Source organism: Neodiprion virginianus, chromosome 3, assembly GCF_021901495.1.
Source record: "Neodiprion virginianus isolate iyNeoVirg1 chromosome 3, iyNeoVirg1.1, whole genome shotgun sequence".
Classification (NCBI taxonomy): domain Eukaryota; kingdom Metazoa; phylum Arthropoda; class Insecta; order Hymenoptera; family Diprionidae; genus Neodiprion; species Neodiprion virginianus.
Window position 1 is genome coordinate 23,518,472 of NC_060879.1, and position 17,463 is coordinate 23,535,934.

At 44.4% G+C, this 17,463-nt stretch overlaps 1 protein-coding gene across 5 annotated transcripts in view; it reads left to right on the plus strand.

Moving 5' to 3' along the window:
* Window positions 1-7,934, plus strand: part of LOC124300457 (uncharacterized) — a 50,766-nt gene extending 42,832 nt beyond the window's left edge. For 2 of the 5 annotated variants that reach the window (XM_046754596.1, XM_046754595.1), the window contains exons 3-4: window positions 1,122-1,274; window positions 5,318-7,933. In XM_046754596.1, the coding sequence (XP_046610552.1) occupies window positions 1,122-1,274; window positions 5,318-6,298 (1,134 nt within the window). In that variant the 3' untranslated portion in view covers window positions 6,299-7,933. Of the gene's footprint in view, window positions 1-1,121; window positions 1,275-5,317 lie in introns of all 5 variants that reach the window. The other 3 variants (XM_046754591.1, XM_046754593.1, XM_046754594.1) reach the window with 2 other exon arrangements.
* Window positions 7,935-17,463: the final 9,529 nt, after the last annotated feature.

Consider the following 17,463-nt stretch of genomic DNA (forward strand, 5'->3'; position numbering starts at 1 on the left):
AACTTTGTCAATTGTGAACTTGCAAAGTGGCATATTGCATATTGTTGCGAATTACGTATTACGTATCGTATAAAATAGAAACAAGTACAAAAGCCTGTTTGCGCTTACAAATCGGGCCAACGGTGTGGAAAATTTACATCTCCGCATCCCTTTTGTGCGAAGGGTCAGAACGAGAGGGATTGATAGAGAGGGAAAACGGATTTTCATTAATTCGAATGGATTTTGTTAAGCTGTTGTTATCTCGAACGTCATTGCCAGTCGAGTGCTTGAAGTACAGTCGGCTATTTTTAAACCATTTACGTCACACTATTGTTCGCTCGTGCGTTTTCATTTCTCAACCAATCGTATTCATCGTCGGTTGGACAAGGTCGGACATGAAGGATGTCACCTGCAGCAGGGCCGTGAGCTATGCGGTTGAAATTATAAACTTTTTTAATCGCACTTATTCGAGCTCCTTTCGAGTTCCCGTATCGTACTAATGAAGAATCACGTCACGTCTCAACCGTCAGCCTGACCACTCGAACTCTTACGAGCGTCTGTTTTGACGTTGCAAAAAAAAAAAAAAAAAAAAAATTCTACACATGGTGACAAACATTCTGTCTGCAATAATAATTGAAGCTTTTTCGCCCCCCGAACGGGGTTCGGAAGATTCCTGTATTACTGACGTATCGGCTTTTCTCGGGAAGTTTCAACCACCCGAAATCAGCTCCATTGCTCAACGGGTGTTGACGTTGCTGACGGTACGCGACGGTCTGTCGGTAAAGCAGGAAACCCAACCCCTAGTTTAGTACCCGAGCTTAACGTCGCCGGCGCTTTTGTACCGCGAGCTTCTCTACGGAGCGCGGCTTCGCGTTTTGATTCGCGACGTAGCCGCTTGATGTCGGTACGGTATCGTTGCGGTATCGCCGATCACGGTACTTACATTATATGATATGTATTACCATTCAAATATCCCGCGAAAAACAGCCCGGGAATTGAAATTTTCGGTTCGTGTCCTCGTAACTTTCCTAGCGTTGCTCTCTCGGTGGAAATATTCTTATCAATTTTACAACTGTACATTTTGGTGAAAAATAAGATGATACGAACTTGTTTAACGATGTATTATTTTCTTTGATTCGCAGGCCTTGAATGGGGCTGAAGGTACGGTACCGCCTGGACGAGTTTACAAGAAGGTAGCGATCGTCGAGAATTTCTTCGACATCATTCACGCAGTGCACGTCGACCTGGAGGGTCGCCCTGGAAAACATGCTGGCCAAAAGCGCACGTACCGGACGGTGAGTCCTTTTCCCTCGTTACAGACACATTCGACCGTCGCTTGCGCGTAGGCTGCTGGATCTTTATACCTATTCTAGGACGTGGAAGCGCTATACGTTGTAAAACTTGCGTAGGTCGCAACAGTCCGTACGGTAACTCAATCAATGGAATGAATTTACCAGTATACGCGTACCTTATACTTAACCAGCTCATACATCGTGATTATGCGAGTATTGTATAGCGGCTTGGAAATGATTTTCTCGCCATTTTGAAGCTTGCGGTTTGCTTCATTTGTAGGATCGAACGTTCCTAAGACCGAGTTAACAAAAGGCTTCCATATTATACCGAGACTTGTTATTGCCTGAAAGATTCATATCGACTGTCGAAAAAAGAAGAGTTGTACGTTGTAATTTACGGGGAATCCAGCAACAATTTCGTTCAATGCTATACTGTTTCAAATCACTCTTTTCTTTCTTACAATTCAACATTTCATCCTTGAGTTAAAAATTCGTGAAACTTGGTCTGTTATTAGTTGCACGATTCGGAATTTTTTTTACGTTGTACAAGGATGAAAAGCATACCTTGGAATTTTGATGGGTGCATATTCTCGGTAGCAGGCAGGACGCTTAGAACGATTATCGGCTAGACGGAGTTTCAAATAATTGATACGTGCCGAGTAGGCCAACAGATGTATCTTGCTCTAAATTTTTCTGCATTCGAATTGTTTCAACATTTTTTTCCATGCACGGTATGTCGGGTATTTCCGCGAGTATGGTTCCTTTCTTTCTACAAAGATATTCCATTTGACGTTAACAGATTTCGCGGCAAAAGTTTCATTCTCTTTGTTATCTCGGTGCTAGGAAATACGAAGTGAAGTTTGTATCATGAAGTTAACTAAATATTTTTATTTCATCACTATTCTACAACTTCTGAATTGTAAAGCGTCCAATAAATCAAAGCTCACTTATCCTACACACTCGCAGCCCGCGAGAACTAATTCAAAAGTCGTAAAAGAGTGACTGGGTTTTCACTGTTTCACTACGCTATAACGTTATGAACTTCAGCGTCGTAACAAAACAAGATATTCTATACGTAGGATGAGAAAATGCAGAGACTTTTCTAACTTGTTTTACAGAAGTAAAACAAATAGTTAGGCCTTAGAGTCTTCGGTGAGGTATATTTAGCCACTTTCAAGGGAGAGATTCTAGTAGGTTTATTCCTGGGAACAGTTTTCGTCTAATTTGATCGCACGCGTTTCAACTATTTGCCAATTCACGTATCAGTAGCTTTAAAATTATTTCCATACAAGTTTTTATTTGAAGTGAAAGCTGTATGAGACTCCTGACCTATCCTAACGGAAGCAGGGTCGAGACTATTACTGAAAAAGTAAGCATTACACTCATCAAAAACTCACCAGAAGTTTCCCCACAAGCAAACTCCCGAATCATCGCTAATATATAATATACTTCGGAGAAGTTTACACGTATCTAAGTATATTCATGCCGCAGTCGCAGACGTTCCGCAGATATTTACAGACTCCCGAAGGAGAACTTGCGAGAGACGGTGAATCGGTGTATCAAGCCATTCATGCATTGAACACCGAGCAGTCCTTGAAGCGTCGATATACGTCGAGCGACGGTGCATTTCTCATTTTACGGAAGTTGTACGTAGGTACGTTCGTGTAAAGCGTATTCGAGCAACGGTAGATTCACGCAAACATTCTCGTCTCTCTCCTTTCCACCAATCGCAGCATCCGTCCGTCTCTCTCAAGCGGTCGTTTTCCTTTCCCTCTCTATATCGCGCCCTCTAATGTGGGCGATGTGTCTGTCTCTTTCTTTATCCTCCTCCTCTCCCTCTCTATCTCCCTCCCTCCCGTCCTCTCTCTCTCTCTCTTTCTCTTGCTCGCGGGCCGCGATCTGCTTGTGATTCAAAACCTGAGGACACTTGTTGCATTGCGCCCGCTTACACGCTCGCACACTTGAACGACGAAGCTGTGAAACTATTTTGCTTCGAGATTCTCTCTCTTTCTATCCTTTCCTCCTCGTCGCCCCCGCAGGAGACTTCTCAATCCCCGTAACGTACACTCGATTATTCTCGATTTCCGATCTTCAATCCCTCCGGAGACAAGCCGGCTGCGTAAACTTGGACGTTGAACTTGCAGCCGCGTTATCTGTCTTGTACCGCTCGAATGGAGTTGTCGTCAAACGTGATTCGGAGGTGCCATTGCCGTACGAGCATTACGCTATTCAGGTACGGAACAAGTTCTCCAAGTTATCGATACGCTAACTTTTTACTCGTTGGAACCAACTCTCACGTTCAACTACACGTACGCACACTTTGAATCTGTCGGTACGAACCGGTTACCAATTATATGCATATTCGCTGACTGTAGTAACTTGTACCGACGATTGGTCCAGGAAATAACGACACTCGTGACTCTCAAATCGAACACAATTTACCCACATGTAATTATGTAACATTCTTTCTCGTCGTATGACTTGGTTTTTACGGTATTATTAGTATTCTTTGGTTTTTTGAACATTCTGCGTCATCCAGTGACGGAAATAGGTTTGTTTGATTCGAAATTGATGGAGAACGCTGAGGTTGAGGATCGGCCGAAATTTCATGATCTTCTCAGATTTTCTAAACCTCTTAATTTTGTGCTAAAAGGTGTAACGAAGGTCGTGACGTGAAAAAATTTCTTAATTAACAGAAGAGAGCTCTTTCTTGTTTGCAAGTGTGTACGATGTCGATAAAATTGGATCAGAAAATTCTGTGCTTTTGGATATAGAAGAGGTATTTTAGACGGTTGCAAGGAAACTATGCATAAAGAATCGTATAGAAATAATCAATTGAGCTTAAAGTTACTCGATTCTCACGTCGTAAAACTCGTAATTGCATATGGTCAAAATTGGAGAATTTGAATTTTGAAAATTCAGTATATCGCGACAAACGATCAAAGAAAAAATCCACACCAATTTCGTAGGTTCGAAAACTGATGGAAATCTTTTTGCATACGCCGTTTACAGCGCAGCGACTTTGAACATAGCAGAAGTGTTACGACAACCATCCTAAAAGTACCATGAAATTCGGAGGAAAAGTTGAATTTATCAGTGGGAGAACCGCCGCGCTGCCAAGTTGGAAGAATTCAGAGCTCGGATATTTCACTGTAACATTGCTCTTCGCGAGTCGTAAAATTCTCCCCTGCGGAATGTGCAGAGCTTCCGTACGCACGGTATAAGGTTACGACGTAGATCGAATGTAGACTCCGTTACACCGGGATTCGATTCCTGAATGGTATCTCATTCCGGGGAGCTTGGCTGAGCGACCGGCAGGTTGTAGGTACGTACGTCCGTCTCGGTCTCCCGGAGGAAACTCCTAACCGAATCTATTGTCGCGAGTTTTACCGCGGCAAGAGAAGACACGGTAAACACATTTCAGAAATGCGCGAGTATTGCGAATACAGCGAGAGGCGTACACCGTCGGTTTCCAGGGCTCCAAGGGTCTTCGGTCTTATCTTTTCTCGTCCTCTGATCAAGTTATGCGGGAGCTCTCACGTACCCCTGAAAAAAATGTTTCCTACCAAACGGTAAAGAACGCTGCAGCCTACGGGGAAAATAACTGCGAGGTGGAGAGAGACATCAAAGTGATTTTTTCCCCGTGGTTTCGTAACACGCGTGTATAATAACGGGGGCGGGTTTTCATGCGGTTAAGAAATTTCAAGAACGTGACGGATCAAAGATGCTGCAGCGTCTTTCTCACGACGCTGTATGCACGGTAGCAGGTCACTTTTTCGCGGAAACATCTCATATACGCATTTTTTTATTTATTTCTTTCACGATCACTTACATGATCAAAATACTCGAATCAGCGGATGAGCGGTCGGAATGGTTAAAAGGCTGTCGATTCGAGTGGTTTTTTTTTCGCGGATCGAAGGCCGGACAACCGTGGCTATCCTCCGCGTCATCTCGTCTTTATCTAGCATTAAGGTCGCGGTCGATCGCCGCTGAGCGAATACGAAGGACTGTTTACGAGGGTCGCCCCCGTTCTCTTCTTGTTTCAGATCACCGAAACTTACGCGTTTCTGCCCCGCGAAGCTGTGACCAGATTTCTCCTCGGATGTACGGAGTGCCAACGACGCCCCAGGACGCCGAGCCCGACAAATCTCTCCGCCCAGTCGCAGACGACGCCCTTGGCGACGTCCGCGACGCCACCGAGTCCGACGCCCGCCACCGCCCTATCAGCGTCTCCGGTCCAGACGAGCCAAAGACCCAGGGAAGCGAGCCACGCCCCGGAAGGGAAAAGTCTATTCAATTACAGGCACCCGAAGCACCCGAAGGACAAGCCGGAGCAGGATACGAGCGCTGCTGGGAGGACCGGCGTCAAGGACAAGGAGGAGAAGTACAATCCGCTGAGTATCTCGAACCTCCTCAAGAAGGATCCTCCGGTCGTCGGGTTCCCCACCGCTACCACGATCACGACCACGACCACGTCGACGGAGAGCCTCGCCGAGTCCCGGCGAACCCCGGAGTCCGACAGAGCGAGTTCCCGGAGCTCGGCGTCCTCGAAGAGGCGGCGGATGCTTCCGGAGGGTCGGACGCCGTCCCCGCCGCCCTCGGCGCCCTTGGCGCGACCTTGGAGTCCTAGTATCGACCCGAAGGACACCCCCATCGACTACAGCCTGCCCATCACCACCACCTACTTGAAGCACCAGCAGAGGCTACTCGCCGAGAAGACCAAGCTCGCCTCGAAGACGGTCGAAGGACCGGCCGAGGACGACGCTCAGGTAGCGAATAACGTCGACACCGAAGCGCTGGAGAGGGAGAGGTTCTCCCCGGCTGCCGGGCTCATCGACACCAACCTCAACCTCCTCGCCACCATTCAACATCTTCACTGCCAGGTGATGCTTGCTCTTACCGAGAGGCTCAGACCCGCCGTTGTCCCTTCCTCCCTCGCCCTGCCGCAGGCATCCTCGATACTCGCATCCTCGATGCTGCATCCCGGGATCTCGATTCCTTCTATCATAAACCAAAATCATTCCTGAGTTTGCCTTCAAGTCACACCCTACGGTTAATTCGACGGAGAGGTTCTGAATCAGTGTATTCCGGTACCTGCTTCGGATCGTTTCCTTTTTTTCTTTGTAAATTTCAGGACAGAAGGTTTCTCCCTTTAGCGAGTTTCTCGATCGTATCCTTCATCATAGGTTGAATTTCGCATCTGGTATAGTGTAACAATTATATGCACAACGTGTCAAGTTTTAATTTACTTATAAAAATCTCACACCGCAAGGAAGTGTTAATAATTGTAACTCTTTTCTAGTACCTACCGAGAAGTATAGGTTTTAATTCCCGTGGCATTTGTTATATCCGTGTTCACGATCATTAGGAAAAACTATGAGGGCTTGAGTCTGGAGTTTTTAACTTTCGTAGAAGAGGAGCTATTGTTTCTCTACCATACGTTTAATTTACGTTGTCAATTCTATCTGTCTCTCTAGGAGGTAACTCAAATCCCATTTGACACAGTTTTTTGGTACTATCATCAATTCGCATCTTGGTCGCGACGCAATTCGAGACACGTGAAATGATATGGTAGTAATATGATAATTTCTCGTTCTCACACGTTGATGGGCATTAAAATGCAGTGGAACCGGTTAATAGGTGTTCGTCGTTCAATGATATCTTCGACACAAGTGTAGTATTCCTGTTTTTAGTTTATAATGAAAATATTCTCCACGTACAGAAAGTTACGACGAATGATCTGCGTTACTTTGCATCTAGGGTAGGACATAAGTTATGAAACGTCTCAAGCAAGGTTTTGAATATCACTGAAAAAATCTTAGACACTCGAATGGGTTTCGAAAGCTTCTTGTCCGCACAGTTCACTAACTGCAAAAGTTGAGAGATCCGGAAAAAGCCCACGCGCGAAATATTGAATGGAGGGGATACGGTTTTATTCGTGAAATAGAAGAAAACAAGATAGTGAAACCAAAAAAAAAAAAAAAAAGCAAACAAAACAAAAAAGAAAAAACTTATTGAATGTATAAAATACTAGTTTTCTGAATCTTTAATAATAATTATATTCTCGTTACGTTTAGTGAGAAAGCATGCTGGTTTTCAACTCCATCTCTATACATATAATATACTTATGTCGTCGTATCTACCTATATATTTCGATGTGTTATAGGACAGACCTTATTTTAGGGCTGAATTAATTCTTTCAAATACTACGTATAATACGCCTCAAAAATAACGAAAAAAATTACAAAAAAACAAAAAACAATCTTCATTCTTGTCGTGTCTCTTTGCTAGAGGAAGTAGCTTATCTGTATATTATATGACATATAATACCAGCCTTAATTAACAATAATAATTAACAATAGTATAGCCATAGAGATTGTAACTAAAATTGCGATAAAAGTTTATTCGCGATGTTGTCTATATAATATATATGTTAGAGAGTTTAGATTTGGCAAACGTTAAACGTGAAAAAATGTCTTTAAATTATATATAAATATAATATTATAGTAAAAACCCTATGCAAAGCACACACATTTCAATTTTGTAAATATAACACTGTTGTAACATAGTGTGGATTTCTAAGGTTATATAATATGTTATTATATTACTATTATCACGATTATTATTGCTATTATTATTATTATTTTTATTATTATTACTATTATTATTATTATTAATATTATTATTATTATTATTGTATTTGAAATGCACACCGATAAAAAATGGAAAAACACATACATGAAATATAAAATATGCTACGTATAGTGCTGTTCTGAATTGTTTAGATAGTATGGTTCTCCTTTGCTTTACGATTAAGAGTAAAGTATCTATGTGATCGAAAGTTGTACAGCTCGCGATTGGACTTTGTTGGTCTTGTCATTTTGTTTTACGAAAATTTACGATACGAAGAGATAAAGGTACTCGATAGATGTTCATAAGTCAGGTCTATGTACCGAAAAACCGGAAAGCAGCAAAGCGAAGAAAAATCTTGCGCACTTACTCGGAATTGTCAAGATCTCCGTTGCAAGTGAAAAAGAAAAATGATTTAGGATCGGAATGATAACGCACAAGATTTCTCCTTACATCTAACTTTAAGGTGGGGTGATAGCCATACGCTTTGTAGAGAAGAACAAAGTAATTGGCGTTCAGCGAGAAGGAAGCCAGAGCGAATATCTTGAAACTCCGAATGAAAGGAAGAAAAGGAAAGGAGAAGGATGAAAAAAAAAATAAAAAAAATTCGAACGATGCGGGGCGCGCATTCAGACGCGTTACGTCTGTTTTCGGTCGTTGGTATACTTTCGCATTCATACATCTACAATATGTGTGTGTGTATAACGTGTACGTATAGATCGGTTTCTTACAAATCGTCAAATGGACCTGATGATCCGAACTCTGATCCGACACGCAGAATCCAGCATCTAGAATCCCGAGACTAACTCCATATACCTTGGCGCACTTTACCCATTGCTTTTCCCTCGCTCTCGCCGTTCGTTCCACGCCGGTTGTTCGCCGTTCGTTCCGCCGTTCCTCCTCCGCCGCCGCCTCGTCCGTTCGTCCGTCGACCCCCTCGCGAGTCCTCCGCACGCCTACTTCCACCCCCGTTCACCCTCCGCCCCTGCAACCGCCATCCACCTACTGCCCCTTAGTCAGCCCTCAGGAAAACTCTGCCCCATCCCCGACGCTTCCAATAAGGCTGCCACCCAACCCCGCCGCCACCCTTACAGCCAGAGGCCTCGCTTCGCCCTCACCATTGTTGTTATCGATTCCTCCTCTACCGTGATGCGTGTTTTTCGTGGATTTTTCGTGGTTTCTCGATATATACTTTCGCTCGGTCGAGCGCCGGAGGACGGCGTCCGGAAATGCCTATTGCGGGATACCCGATGCGTTTGGTCGGTGAAAAATCGCTTATTTTTAATCTAGAACGACGTGTTGTACGGGAAAAGAGGATTAGTCGCCCCTTTTAACCGCGTATGCCGTTGAAAATAATTTGTCTAAATGTTTCGATGGGAAAGTTTACCCACCCTCAGTTCAACCTTCAGCCTTAGTTATCATTCGAACTAGCCACGGCGGCACTAACATTATGGCCATAAATGGTGAAGAGATGTTTTGAGATCCAGGTGAACACCAATTTTCAAATAACAAAATGTACCAAGCATTCGAACTCGGATTTTAGCCGTGGATCGAGTAATTGAAGAGATCAAAAGTCAGTACAGTAAATTGAGAATTGCACGAAGGTGGCCCCGAACGGTGCATGATCTACGCACCTACACCCCACTCATAGGCAAGTTCGCAAATGACCGCGTCGCCGATGTGGAACGCGTTACACATACGCCATGAAATCGCGCTCGGTCAATCAGCGGTCCTTTTTAGGGGGTGAATGTAGGTTCTATACTTTCAATCGTCCATCCAATTACGCTGCTCCCGTCCAATTGCCTCCAGGCATCCGTTCGACGTCGCGGGAGGATAGCTGGCGAGGGTCGCAAGTCCGTTGAACGTCAATTTGCTATTTTCACTGTGGGGACCGAATCTGACTCTGGTACACCCCTTCGCACCGCAAGATGGGTATGTGAATTATTGTTTGGGGAATACGTCGGGTTTCATTGTCTTGGCCTACTTTCATCGTTTCTCAGTGACTTTGGGTAATTATCTAAATCACGTCGCTATATTCACGGTTACTTGATTGTTTATTTGGGAAGCAAGCATCCGCTGCTTGCCGTAACTCTTTTCATTCGATCTAACCGAGAAAAATGACTTCGCACGTCATACACTACGCTAAACTCGTGTGTGTTTTTAGTTTTTTATTCACTTTACGAGAAATTAATGCCGGTACGTGTCATTCGTTCATTTTTGGTCTGCCGCGTCCCATCGTTTCGCTCTTTTGATATACCAACAATTTTTTTCCACCGCAAGTTAACGTTCCTCGTTTTTTTGCAAACCTCTGCGACCTGCCAAAAATAATTTTGGGTTTCGGACAGTGGGTCTAATCGCGAAACGGTTAAATGATTGATGAATCACGACACGACGTAACGAATGCCGCCTAGCGACCGTGGGTTTATAAACGTGTTTCGCAAACCGAAATTCGTGTTACCGCGGCGTAACACGTTCGTTCCGATTTCCACGATCCGGTCCCTCAAATATACATCACCGGCAGTCGTGGTTGGCACACGGTGAAACCCTTTTCGCGTGAGGTCGTATGATTAGATTTTCCTTGGTCGATCGTAGAAAAATACACTTCTGCCTCCTAAGCAGAGAGCTTTTTCTCGGACCGCATCCCTGGGAAACGGATTCGGGGACGCCTCGTGCTCCGACTCGGGGTGAAAAGCTTATTCGTTCTTTCTGCCCGCTGCTGCGGAGAAAGCAGAAGAATTCTTGTTCTTCGGGCGACATCTAGCCCTGCCCCCCTCGCTTCCCCGGCGAACCTCGACCCGTTCCACCCTCGAGAATAGCGCTAGCTCCAGAATGTAAGGGATGATTTCGGAGATAGCTGGAGGGTCGTCGAGTCCTTGGGTGTGGGGGACGGAACGGGGATGGGGATCGTGAGCCTGGGGAAAACCGGGGACGGAGGTGAGTCTGCGAAGTCTCAGAGGGTGAGTTTGGCGCCAAGGTGTCGCTTCGCTATGTAGCGATCCGCCGGGTGGTACGACGGCTATATACCCATCCGCCGCTCTTGCCTTCCATTTAATTTTTGAATAGGAGAAAAAAAGACTTGCCGCAAAATATAGCGGGTTACGCCTCGTCCAATTTACCTTCCCTCCTCTTTCTCTCTCTCTCTCTCTCTCTTTCTCTCGCGGTATCGGATTTCGTCATTTTTTCGTTATTTCGTGCTTGCATTGCCTTTCCCACGAATATTGAATAACTCATGTACCTAGTTTTAATACTTGCGGAAGCAAAACTGGCCGATAGTATATCGGACTACACTTTATTATTTACGTATTTCCACGAGACCATTTCTTGAAGGAATACTTTCGAGAAAGCTCGATGTCCCGTCAAGTCCGTAAAAATGAAATTACAGCACAGCCATTGAAATGTTTGATCTGTCTCCAATCTGGTATCGTTTGGATTCATGCTTTCAAAAAATGAGGTATCCCTCTACCGAGTTGTTTCATACGTGTGTTTCATGTCTCATTGTCAGCTGATCAATCCGTTAATTAATCTGTTCCAATTTAATTGCTCCCCTCTCCTTCTTACTCAAAAAGTTATTCACCGTAGTATTGGTTAGAAACCAATTCGTTCAACTGGTATGCAAATCACGCCGTACGTTAAACGACGTGAAAAGTAACTTTGATATTTTGAAGGAACCGATAATCGATTCGAACATTATTAAAAAAATACATAAATAATATCTCGACTTTTACAGCATAGATTTTCGAGTAAAATATTATATTAAATGATAAATGGGAGCGAAAACTTTGTCATTAGCTTTGGAATTAGTACGAAGGATGCCCAAAGAGCGAAAGGAACGGAAAGCCAGTGACGTCGGATTGAATCCTGAGTAAATTACGCACCGTAGATTCTTGAAGGTAAGGATCTCGCGGAAGGTGTTTTTATATTTTCAGGCCTACGTACGTTCACGCACAAACACACGCACGGACACTCACAATACCTGTAGCGATGAATGAGAGAGGCTGTTGAGAAGTATGCAAATCACGGTATCCGAACGGGATTGGAGACGTGTTATTTCTAGCGTAAACACAGGTATAGATCCGCAGTCGGGCTGCCGCGATATAAAATGTACCATTATGTATCAGGGCATGTATTTACGACCAATAACGGCGTTTAATTCCATACCATTTTGAGCGTTTTAAAGCATTTTTCTTTTATTACATCATATTTATGGTTCGGGCCACCAGTCTTCTCGCGCCATCGCGGTGGGGATGGATTCTTTTCGCTCGATGGAAAAACATGAAAATCTTCGTACGGCTCGAAAACTCCCGAAAAGAGGGGAAGAGAGAGAGAGAGAAAGAGAGGAAGGCCGTGAACGAAATAGGGTTACTAATTCCCAAATAACGAAGGGATTAATTGCTCGGCAAATTTCGCAAGAAGGGCGCGTTTGTTTTATCTTGACTCTTCTAAACGTCGTAACATAATTTGAACATCGTTCACCGTTTCAATATTTGACACTTCGACTTCTGGAGAATACAAATCTCATATATGTATCGTGTACGCGTAGCGTTTTTAGGGTCTCAAGCATTGGCGTCGATAATTTTTGATTAGATACTATCAGATTGAAACGTGTTAAATTAATTTGTAAACATATTCCGGAGGATTTACAAAAGCGCAGAATGCAAACTGATTGATATTCGATGAAAAAGCCTGTACTACGAAATGCGGATAGAATTGAACAGGTCTGTTTGAAATTCCCGTTTTCAGTAAATTCGTGTAACTTGAAATATTACTGATATTATAGAACTACGCGTAGGGCGAGTCGAGTCGTTTAATCGTGTCCATGGAATAATGGGTTCATTACAGGTTATAGCGGAGCATTGGTGAGGGTGAAAGTCAGGGTGGGTGATTTATCATTCGAAAGTGTTACGATGCGTTTGTCTTTTTTGGATACGGGAAATCCCGGGTGGGCTGTCGAGGGGTCGGCTGCAACAGACGCTACGTTTCGATAACCGTCTGACGAATGGCGTGGATTTTTTTCAGATAACTTGAACTAGGTGTTCTTCGATGTAACCAGCGAATATGAATCACAACGGTCGATGGCCAGATGCCAGAAGCGTGAAAAAAATTGCTTTACTACCCCGAAAGAAGCGTTTTTAAATATTCATACTTGCGGTTTTACGTTTCATATCTCTTTTCCCGCCCGACCAACAACACTGCTCGCCTATTTCTATTCAAACGTAGATAGATATCCACATGGACCTTGCACGCGTACGACAGACGTACTCTTATTCCAGAAGAGCGATTACTTGCATGCGATAATTTATTACGCCTCCTCGGCAGACGTCATACCGCCACGAGGAAAACTCCTCAGAAACGCTGAATGATGATCCGCTTGCGTTTCACGCGACTTCCCTTGCTCTGGTGCTTTCCAAGAGGTCATGATAGCATGACAGGCGGATCCGCATCTTTAGGCGCGATGCACGTTGCAAGACTGATGAACGACTGAAAGCAACATAACTGCCTGTGAAAATTGTGTCTCCCTTTTAATACTGCATGCTGTGGATCATAATTATGTATCAAATCGTGTTCAAGACGTCCGGAAGTTGACGGCACGATACGACCCACTGATCATAACGATAACGACGAATAATGAAATCGAATAAATGAATCGGCTCGTATTAGACTCTCGAGGAAGTGTTATCAACAATTTACAAATTCATTCTTTAATTGTTGCACAAAAAAGTAAAAGAATTGTGAATTGTGTTTCTGAACATCTCTGAGTTCCCGTTGCGTCTGGTTACAGCTCTTGATTGCTATCGATATTAGCTTCAAATATTAGAAATCAATTCTGTATGTCGTCCCAAATATACACTTTGATGCGGTTTCCTTTCAGAGAGAATTACGGCCACGCACCGCATAAGCTAACGTGAAAAAGATAGTAGAAGAGAAATAAATCCCCTGCGGCAAGTAGAGAGTCTCCAGATAATGCTCGTGTATTCCATTCAGGCGGGTCTTCGTTTGTACCCTGCTAGACGTAACGCTACAACGACTTGTTATTTGATCGAGGACAAATCGAGATTAATAGCACTTCTTCACTGACAATGAGCAAAATTTCTGCGTCACTGGGATTTTGCTTGAACGGACCGTTTCGTTGATATTTTTTAGCGTCTCGAGGAAGTTGAGCTATCGAGAAGTGCAATAATTAGGGATCAGCCGATGGAATATGGCTTGCCAATTACGAACGGTCACACAACGAATCACACCCGATCATCAATAAGTGGAAGAATATATTTCCACGCGATTAGCTAACTGTACTTGTTGCGACAGAGTGGTTGTATTCAAGTCTGAACGTGAGTGAGAATTCTATACTCGGATAATACAATCTGCAACTGACAAGGCTACCGAAGCTGAGAATCTGTCGACCGTCGATTCGACTGTGCCAGACAAGGTACGTCATCGGCAGCTTTCGTGTGGCTCAAGATCGTAATCAGGTTGAAACGTGAGTGTTTAAGTCCATCCGTCAAAGGCCCTCGGCGTGCATACAGTTACACTTAACTTTCAGGATTTTGTGCTGTTTGGAAGTTAAAATAAGGAGAATCTGGCAAACAGATGGGGAGACGCAGAATTTATTCACGTTATAGATTTATAGGTCGTTGCGTACACCGCCGAAGCTTCTATAACGTCGAGATGAGGAAGTCGAATTGGTACGCGGAAAGTTTTCTGTGTTATTCTTTGACAAGCCCCAGCAGATAGGCGACTGAAACTACATTCTGTGTTATGAAATATTCGAAATTTAGCTTCGGTGGCCAATCTACTGGCGTTTACCACCGAGTTTCACAAAAAATTTCTGGTATGTAACGCGTCGCCTGCGTCGTCGTTATCTGCATTTCCCAAGAATTATCCTCGCTTTGAAAGATACGTTTTTAATTGGAGAGGAGTAAAGACAGCTCGACTCGAGAAGCTGCGTCGTTGCTTCGGCAAGATTCGTTCAAGGAGCATTGCAGCTGCGGCGAGGCGTTTCGAGTTTCCGATGTCAAAAGGGAACCGATAACGACGCCTCGACGACGCCGAGCTCAGGACCCAGAGCTCGCGTCAGGAAACCATATTCGAGAACGGAAGCCCCCCAATGCTCGTCGTCTACTCTGCGTACGTCTTAACTGGACACCAGTCGCACGTTCGTTTCCAAAGCTGCAAACTAATTCAGTGGCTTATTTTTTTTTTTTTTATCGTCAGACAGTTATTTTCTGAGAAAAGTTGTTTGCTAATCTTTAATTTATACAACCCAGGATCTGCGGTGATCTTAAAAATTTGAGAAAAACGTTACGGAACTTTATCACCGTGTTCAAGAAATTTTGTCGCACTTCGGCATTTGTACTCAGTGTCACTTTCTAAACTCTATGATTTTTGGCGAAATCGGAATTGGTTAAGATGTTCTTAAATGTCTACAAAATTATGAATCTTGGGAATAACTTTGGACATAAAGGTGATCGTTTTTTTTCCGTATAACTATCATCGTGTAGTTGCAGATGGCCAATGGATAATAACGAGTCTCGAAAAGTCTAAATCTTCGTTGGAATACAAATGGTTTTTGGTTGTCGGTGGTGTAGAAATGACGCTTATACGAATAATAACGACAACATGACTGACAACGAATCATTATTTGTCTGTTTTATATTAAACCTTGGTTTGATTGAAGGTTGTGATGATTCCACGCTGTTAATTTCACAAGATAAATGTGTAATCCTGCGCATATTCGATTGTAACACAGCATGCGAAACGTCGTAGGTATATTACGAGGACGGGCGAAAGGTGTATCATCTTTGAATTAACACCTCGAAGAGATCAGAGCTTGACTAATCGAAAGAGCCGCACCGAGCGAAGGTGGCTTAAAACCTCCGATTCCTTTCAAATTCTCGGGAGGCGGGCATTTGTTGACTAATTAGCGGGGTAGAAGAGTGCGTCGCGAAGCGTCGACACGGGGTGTCGCGTGAGTCCGGTACCATTTTTCTGGGACAGATATCCCGGTAACAGACCCGTCCTTGGGCGCCGATTCCCCTCGCGCGACCGCGTGGCGTCCGTCTAGGTGTGCGTGAGACTCGCACGTACAAACACCCCGCCGGCAAAGCACCCTCGCGAACATTCGCCCCCATACCCCGAAAGCCCCGAACCCTCTAACCCCGTCCAACCTCGTAGGTGGGTGCGCCCCGCTGGCGCCTGAATCATCCAGCCCGAGGCCGTCCGAGTGGGCGGCGGGTGGTGGGCCGGGGGTGGCTGACTGAGCCACGGTTTTCGTGGGTGGGCGAATGGCTCGGCGGTCGGGGGGCGGCGGAGTTCTGGGGGTGGAACGCCGGGAATGGGGGGGGAATTCGAGCGCGAGGCACCCACCCTACCCCAGCCCATTCCATTCCATCCCCCGTCGGGTTGAAGCAACCCGGGGCTTTCGAGGGTGAGTGGAAAGGGGCGGGTGGCGGGATGAGGAGGAGATGGCGGAGGGGGGAAGTTGAGGGAGAGAACGGAGGGACAGAGACGGTAACGCGGTGTAAGGCTTCACTAATTATTTTTTGTCGGTCGTCCGACAGGGGTGCGCCTGCCGGGAGTGACTGAAATTAAATGAATGAGTACCTACGCCCGGGGGGTGCGCCGCCCGCTATGCCAAGGAAAATTAGGGGGAGGAAGGGTGCATCCGTTATACAGGATTACGTGTATTTACGGAATTGTCACTTTTTTTTTTTTTGCCTAGGTGGAAAGCTAGATTGTTGGGATTAGCTACGACAGTGGTAAGTCACTACGAACAACCATTGTTCACTTTCTTCTGCACTAGGTACAAAGGAAATATACTTACGGTCCCTGAAACACACCCTAATCTCGTGCCGAAAACGTGGGTGTGGATATTATCTTATTGTTTTCACAAATCGAATTTAAGACCTGTTCCCATTTCAAATTCTGCTCTCTTCTTTTTTTTATCCAACAATCAATCACGCCTGAAAGTGTGTTTAAAGAAATTCACGAAGCATTATTTTATGACCCATGTTTACAGTCTTTACTGACATATTACTCACTGTTAACTCCAGCCTCAATGCCACACTACACCATTTGAGAACCTTCCGAGTAGCTCTGCGTTGCGGGACAGTTACTGTTGAATCATTTGCAATTACTCGGACAAAGAAGAAAAATATATTGCTACAGGTCTACAAAATGTGCCTAGATGACAGTGGTTTAAGAAAAATCGATTCGGGATTTCTACCTAGCCGTAAGCAACGGAATCATCTGCACTTAAATACGGTTTTATAACCGGTATATATACTGATTGCATGGTCCCGAGATTTGTTTGTTCGATTTCCAGTGCTCGACCCTTATTTGCAAATGGAAACTTGAAGAGTATTTTGATATTTCATTGTATTTGCATCAGTCGCTTAACGGATCATTGATCAGGAATTATCAATGGGGATGTATGCCTGTCTGCGTGAATGGAACGCTGGTTATTTCAAAAGGTTTATCGATTATCTAACTAATATTTTAGATCAACACTTGTTACTTGATTATTTGGCGAAGTGATTGTAACAAAATCTCCGTACAGGGCCAACTC